Source organism: Carcharodon carcharias, chromosome 16 (genome assembly GCF_017639515.1).
Source record: "Carcharodon carcharias isolate sCarCar2 chromosome 16, sCarCar2.pri, whole genome shotgun sequence".
Taxonomy (NCBI): domain Eukaryota; kingdom Metazoa; phylum Chordata; class Chondrichthyes; order Lamniformes; family Lamnidae; genus Carcharodon; species Carcharodon carcharias.
Window position 1 is genome coordinate 70,716,678 of NC_054482.1, and position 7,771 is coordinate 70,724,448.

A 7,771-nucleotide genomic window follows, 5' to 3' on the forward strand; every position below is an offset into this window, starting at 1 on the left:
TAGTTCCAGAATTCATAATTAAAATGTTTAGAATTTTTCTCTCTCTTTAGAACATGTTTGAACAAGAAGACATCTTGTACCTTTTCAATCTTCATTTTGTCATTGAAGGTCAATGGAAAGACTGAAGGGAGAAACTTGGTTTTCTGGAATTTTCCTAACATATATACACTGACGTAAACATCGTTCTTTTCAGGTAGGAACACTCCAGGGCATGTAACCTATAATAGATTATTTTAAAAAAGGATCACAATATTGATATTGAAAAATAAAATGTCATACCATTACCAACATTAATTGATGCCATTCATTTTTGACAATAAAACAATTTTAGGCCTTCATGCCCTCCCAAATGTCAAGCTCCGTCACAACCCAGTCATAACCTATTTTGTGTCATGTACCGATCCAACACCAAACCCTCCTCCTCGACCCACACAGCTTTCCCCATTGTCAGGCAGCTTTTGTCTTTATGTTCCTGCCTTAAAGCATTCAGTGCACATCAGTAAATTTGCTGATGTATAGTCTTTCATAAATATAAACTCCATAAACAAACAAATTTTAATTCAAAAAATGTTTATAAGTTCACTTAGTAGTTTCAAACTTTTTACCGGATAAAATTATTCTTAAGCCCAATTGTGGTCCAGGGCAAATGATTTTTAACCAGATTTTCAGTCAAAATAAAGGTAATAGGTTGCAGTGATTGACAATGGACTGCTGCCAATGACATAATTCAAATGTGCCCTCAAACTGTGTCTAATTCATTTGAAAAAACAAGGTGAGATCCTCTTAAAATCTCTACTTAGAAAACTTACATATTCTTGAGAAATAATTTTGTTGCTTTTACATCAACAATTCAATTCACTCAAAGTGATATCAAAAAACGGCTGAAGGCATTGGATACTGCAAAGGTTATGAGCCCTGACAATATTCCGGCAATTGTACTGAAGATTTGTGCCCTAAACTTGTCGCACCCTAGCCAAGCTGTCGCAGTACAGCTACAACACTGGCATCTACCCTGCTATGTGGAAAATTGCCCAGGTATGTCACGTACACAAAAAGCAGGACAAATCCAACCAGACCAATTACTGCCCCATCAGTCTACTCTCGATCAGCAGTAAAGTAAAGAAGGGGTCGTCAACTGTGCAATCAAGCAGCACTTGCTTAGCAATAACCTGCTCACTGATGCCCAGTTTAGGTTCTGCCAAGGTCACTCAGCTCCTGACCTCAATACAGCCTTGGTTCAAATATGGACAAAAGAGTTGAACTCCCGAGGTGAGGTGAGAGTGACAGCCCTTGACATCAAGGCAGCATTTGACCGAGTGTGACATCAAGAAGCCCATGCAAAGTTGGAGCCCGTGGGAATCGGGGGAAAAGTCTCCGCTGGTTGAAGTCATACCTAGCACAAAGGAAGATGGTTGTGATTGTTGGAGGTCAGTCATCTCAGCTCCAGCACATCACGGCAGGAGTTCCCCAGGATAGTGTCCTAGGCCCAACCATCTTCAGCTGCTTCATCAATGACTTTCCTTCCATCATAAGGTCAGAAGTGGAGATGTTCGCTGATGATTGCACAACGTTAGCACCGTTCGCAACTCCTCAGATACTGAAGCAGTCCATGTCCAAATGCAGCAAGAACTGGAGAAGATCCAGGCTTGGGATGACAAGTGGCAAATAACATCCGTGCCACCCAAGAATCAGGCAATGACCATCTCCAACAAAAGGGAATCGAACCATCGCCCCTTGATGTTCAATGGCATTACCATCACTGAATCCCCCATTATCAACATCCTGGGGGTTACCATTGACCAGAAACTGAACTGGACTAGCCGTATAAATACTGTGGCCACAAGAGCAGGTCAGAGGCTAGGAATCCTGTGACAAGTAACTCACCTTCTGACACCTCAAAGCCTGTCCACCATCTAAAAGGCGCAAGTCAGGAATGTAATGGAATACTCCCCATTTGCCTGGATGAGTGCAGCTCCTCCAACACTGAAGAAGCTGGGACAAAACAGTCCGCTTGACTGGCACCACATCCACAAACATTCACACCCTCAACCACTGACGCACAGTAACAGCAGTGTGTACCATCTACAAGATGCACTGCAGGAATTCACCATAGCTCCTTAGACAGCACCTTCCAAACTCAAGACCTCTAACATCTAGAAGGTCAAGGGCAGCAGATAAATGGGAACACCATCACCTGGAAGTTCCCCTCCAAGTCACTCACCATCCTGACTTGGAAATATATCACCGTTCCTTCACTGTCACTGGGTCAAAATCCTGGAACACCCTTCCTAACAGCACTGTGGGAGTACCTACACCAAATGATCTGCAGCGGTTCAAGAAAGCAGCTCACTACCACCTTCTTAAGGGCAACTAGGGATGGGCAATAAATGTGCCAGCCAGCCAGTGAAGCCCACATGCCGTGAATGAATAAAAAAAAACCAGATGATGCAGCAATTACAGATGATAATATTTTAAACACAAGACTTGCGAAAAAAGAAAGCTTCTCACAATCTTCATAGAATGAGGGAGCAAAACTTCCACATTAACTCAGAAACTTTCTGCTGCAAATGCTATATGCTTATAAGGCAAAGAGTTGACATTGGAAAAGTATGCAAAATGCACATGGTTAAAATGCATGTGTTTGAAACTATCCAACTATTCTGAGGAAATATTGGGAAGATCGAAGCCATTGTTTTCACTCCTCGCTACCAACTCCACTCCCACCCTTGCCACCTATTCCATTCCTCACCCTGGCAACTGCCTGAGGCTAAACCAAACAGTTCCCAACTTTGATGTCATATTTGAACCCAATATGCCTATATATCATGTCATCACTAATGCTGCATATTCCATCTCCATAACATTGCTCGCCTCGACCCCTGCCTCAGTTCTTTGCTACTGAAACCCTCATCCATGACTTTCTTACTTCTAAACCTGACTTTTGCAACATACTCCTGGCTGGCCTCGCACATTCTACCTTCTATAAACTTGAGGCCATCCAACACTTTGCTGCCCGTTTCCTAACTCATGGTATATCCAGTTCACCCATCACTTCCGTGATTGCTGACCTACATTGACTCCTGACTAAGCACACCCTGATTTTAAAATCCTCCAGCCATAAAATCCTCACATATTTCTGCATTCCTCTAATTCTTGTCTCTAAAGCATTCCCTATTTTAACCATTTCATCATAGGCAGTGTGCCTTCAGCTGCCATGACCTTAAACTGGAATTCTTTTACTAAGCCTCTTCACTTATCTACCTCTTTCCTCCTTTAAGGCATTCCTTGAAACTTTACCTCTTTGGCCAAGTTTTTGGGCATCTGTCCCAATATCTCCTGCAGTTGCTCACTATTTAATTTTGCTTTATAACGCTTCTGTAAAGCTCCTTGGGACATTTTATTACATTAAAGATGTTATATAAATGCAAGTTGTTGGTGTTGGAACAATATCCAGTTAAAATGAAAACTTCTGAGACAACCTGACATAAACACTTGAATGGCATTAAAAAAAACAATATAACTGAGGGAACACATTTGATCATATTATTGTGAAATGTAATTTTGTTTAAATTTCTTACTTTGCTTAAAATGTTATTTTGAATATTAGAAATTTAATTTAGAGGAAAAAAATGGCAGTTAAGGTTTTTTGTGACTCAGTTGATTCATTTTGTTTTCTTCCCCTTTTTAAAAACAAGATCTTCTTGATTGGCCAATCAGGATTAGTTACTTTTGAGTGCTTAGCAGTCTAGTAGCTTACCTTACATTAAATTTTGGACTGATTTATCACTGCTTGACATGAACTCAATCTATAAAGGTATATCAACAAAATATTGATATAAGAAGTGTTAGTCAGAAATCATGCCTCAGATGGGGTAATGTACATGAAAAAATTAACATGAGTACAACTCCTTTCATGTGATCAGAATGTGACAATGCAGTATGCAATCAATTAAATTATTTTGAAGTGTAGTCGCCCCCTCAATATTGACTTAGTGGGCCATTTTAGAGGGCAGTTAAGAAACAACCACATTGCTGTGGATCTAGAATCACATTTGCTCCAGACCAGGTAAGGATGACAGATTTCCTTCTCTAAAGGGCATTCGTGAAACAGATGGGTTTTCACAACTACTGATGATAGTTTCATGGTCACCAATACTGAATTAGCTTTCAATTCTAGATTTTATTGATTGAATTAAAATTCTACCAGCTGCCTCAGTAGGATTTGAACACATGTCTCCAGAGCATCAGCCTCAGGATTACTGGTCCAGTGACATTGCCACTACACCACCATCTCCCCTTTTAGCTTTAAATTTCAAAAGCTGTCCCTTCCAGAGGCAGATCCACCTCCCTGGACAATGCTTATCAAATTTCAGAAGCTGCCACTTTCACTTCTCTACTTCAAAAGCAGCCACAATAGCTACACTAAAGGTCTTTTTTAAGTCTTAAAAGAATCCACAGTCACACAGCTCCATTTCTGTCACATTATTTCTTGTCATAGTAGCCCTCATAATTTCTTGACTTCTTTCATCACCACTTAATTTTTATGTACTGGATGCATCAACCATCACTACCTCTCACACAAGCAGATCTTACTCCTATCCCATCTCCAACTGTACAGACTGCTTGGTGTACTTTCCAGCCATCTTCTTTGAATATGATTATTAAATTTCTAAAGCAGTCATTACTGCTTATGCTGCCCATCTTTTTCTCCAATTCTTAAACAACCAGAATCACTATACCCAATCACATTGACTCAGAATTCACAGTAGATATAACTATACAGCAGTCAGTGCTTACCATTATTACTGGGTAAAACCGGCAGCAACTTTTGGTGGCCATGTGCAGTTAAACGTAGAAATACGCAAGCTGCTGTCAGAATTACCCTGCTTCTCCACAGAGTAAGCTGTTGCAGTCTTTGCAAATGGAATCAAAATAGAAACCACTGATTTGACATGAACTTAAATTATTAACCAATATTCTCATTGTACAGGTCATTGAAAAAGCTATGTCTTGTTCAATCATTAGCAACTGAGTTTTGAATGGGTATTCTAAGTTATAATTAATGATGAACCACTTCGCTCACCCTGAAAAACCAATTTTACAATTGTGGATTCTCATTCCCTTAGTAGAACATTTAAAAACTGCTTGATTTTAAAAAAGTTTAAAAGTTTGTATTATTAGCTGCTTTTAATTTTCTTGTTTAATCCCATGTGTTCCAATCTTGATTTTGCTTTCAGTACAATTATTTTATAATTGTACAGAATAATTAAATAATTATAATTCTGTTTTTTTTTTACTTTCTGCTTTGCCATCAATGGGAATTCTTCAATCTAATTGGCTGATCAGCCTGCTTTGTCACTGGATGTCACAGAGCCCTTCCAGAAGGTGCCAAATTCAAACTGGCATCTGAATAGAAGTGTGTGCTTTAGAGTCCACTAAAAACTTTGTGGCTTGTTTTTCTTGAGGTCAACATCAAACATAGTTCCTTTGCCACTAAGCAAAAAATCAGGGCCATTATTTATTTCAAATAATTACTTTTCCACATCACCTGCACACTATATATAACATCACAATCAGCTCAACTCTCACCACTTTGTTTAAAAGCATTGCTCTATGTCTTTTCCATCAACCCTCTGTCCTTCATGATCATATATCACTCTCTGTATACCACTAAACTCATTTCTGCCCATCTGCGAAAACTTCTCCAGGAATCCATGGTTTCACATTCATTTTTTCCCGTGTTTTCTCATTACTCAAGCCAATCTCCCCAGACAGAAGGGAGACTATCATTTATATGACTCCATTCATGGCCTCCAGACATCCCAAAGCTCTTTATAGTCAATTAAGTACTTCCTGAAATAAAAACATAAAGTGCTGGGAAAACTCTGCAGGCCTTCCCCGGTTCCAAAGAATATTGGACTTGAAATGTTAACTCTGCTTCTCCCCCCACAGATGCTGCCAGGCCTGCTGAGTTTTTCCAGCATTTTCTGTTTTTATTTCGGATCTCCAGAATGCACAGCTTTTTGCTTTTATTTTAGTACTTTCTGAAGTGCAGTTTTTAATGTATGAGGACCTGGGCCCCCATGCCCTCTATGCCTCCAACATCACCGAGTTACCCCCGCCCGCCCCCAAACCCCATTCAAAACGTAATTCTTAATTTTGTTTTTAATCGTTGATCCTCAGGATTGATACAACTTCTAGTTAAACAAACTCCCTGGACTCACAACTGAAAAGCTGAATATAATAAAGCATACAACGGGTGAGCGATAGAGTAAAATCAAACGAGATGCTCCAAATCGGCACAAAGTTGTGGAAAACGGCCTGTTGTTTTTTTAATGGGGGGGGGGGTGGGGCAGCTTTTCCCCGCCCCTATTCTCCCCAGCCATTGGATCAAGCAGAGAAATTCCTACAAATCACAGCAAAGGATGGCCGTCTCCCCGTCTCCTATTGGTCTGCCGAATGTCAATCATCATCACTGACTTTACGGTGACAGGCCCAACGGCCGCCGCTTATCGATAAAATTATCGCCAGCTGTTGATACCCACCGCTTGGATTTTCAAGTATACCGTTAGTCTCAGCACTTTCTTCGGCATTTCTGCCAGTTAAAAAAAAACTTGATTAAGCTATATATACACGAAAAAAGTTAGTCTCGAGGAGGTGCGGCTCCAGTCAGCGATTCAAACCTGTGGAGGCAGCGGCCAATGGAATGCCAGTGTTATGGCGTTGTCATGGTGCCGGACCCCACACTGACGCCACATAAAGGAAGTGATGCATCACTGTTGGTGGCGACCAACACCAGTACCCTGGTGTGAAGAGTGAACTTGCTTCAATCATTATTGTTCTGGTCCAGACAGAATCGACAATGCAATTTATAAATGTTGGGAATGTTCTGCAGGTCTGGTAGCACCTGTGGAGAGGGACAGAAACAGAGTTGAAGTTTCAGGTCAAGAAGAACCATCCAGTAAAGATTGGATGTTGGCGGAGCCTCAGTATTTAAGCAAAAGCTATAAATGGGAGATGAGAAGCTTTTAAAGTAAAGCATATGTGTGAATCGATGGCAAGGTGCAAAAAAATGGTTTGGTAATAATTTATAAAGCAAAGTTCAAAGTAGCCTAAGGAACTAAAAGGGTGGGAGTAGGCCCTTGAATCAGAATAATGAAATCACTAGAGGAGTAATATATATGATCTGTGTGAGCCTGTGGGCTACCTTGATACTGTTTATCCTTTAGATAAGTGCAGTAGCCCTTTTCCACGAAAGCAAAACAGTATTATTTGGAACATTACTTGGACTGTTCTCAGTGAATAATGGAAGAATAATACAACTGAGGAATTTTAATCAAGCTGTAAATCGAGAGAGAGCACAAGAGAGAAAAGCTCAGGTGGTTTACATTTGTCATCTGATCCTCAAGATTAGAATATAGCTATAAATTTGCTGGGTGCCAACAGTCCTTTTGGTATACTAGTTCCTCTGGCTCATAGATGAAATAACACAAAGTTGTGTTGTTTTTTTCTGCAACAATTATATTACTTGTCTATTTCTTTCTGTCTCTTTGTGTTTGTCTTTCAATCTTAATTTGATCCTTGTCTTTTCCTTTTGCATATTTCCTCTTGTAATTGTCTGTATGCCTCACACGTTCATGTTGGAATTGTGCTGCAATAGAGTAACTCTTTTGAGTACAAACCCATTTCCATCTGTTTCAGATGAAATTACATTGTTTTATAGTTTGCCATTGTGAGATTTGAACTCTTGATAATCTTTTAAATAGCGTGA

The 7,771-nt window shown here is 40.0% G+C and overlaps 1 protein-coding gene across 3 annotated transcripts in view; it reads right to left on the reverse strand.

Moving 5' to 3' along the window:
- spata6 (spermatogenesis associated 6) overlaps positions 1–6,706 on the reverse strand; it is a 135,346-nt gene extending 128,640 nt beyond the window's left edge. For all 3 annotated transcript variants that reach the window (XM_041208689.1, XM_041208688.1, XM_041208687.1), the window contains exons 1-2: positions 6,546–6,706; positions 81–218 (exon numbers count right to left, since the gene is read on the reverse strand). In XM_041208689.1, coding sequence (XP_041064623.1) covers positions 81–218; positions 6,546–6,593 — 186 coding nt within the window. In that variant the 5' untranslated portion in view covers positions 6,594–6,706. The remainder of the gene's footprint in view (positions 1–80; positions 219–6,545) is intronic.
- Positions 6,707–7,771: the final 1,065 nt, after the last annotated feature.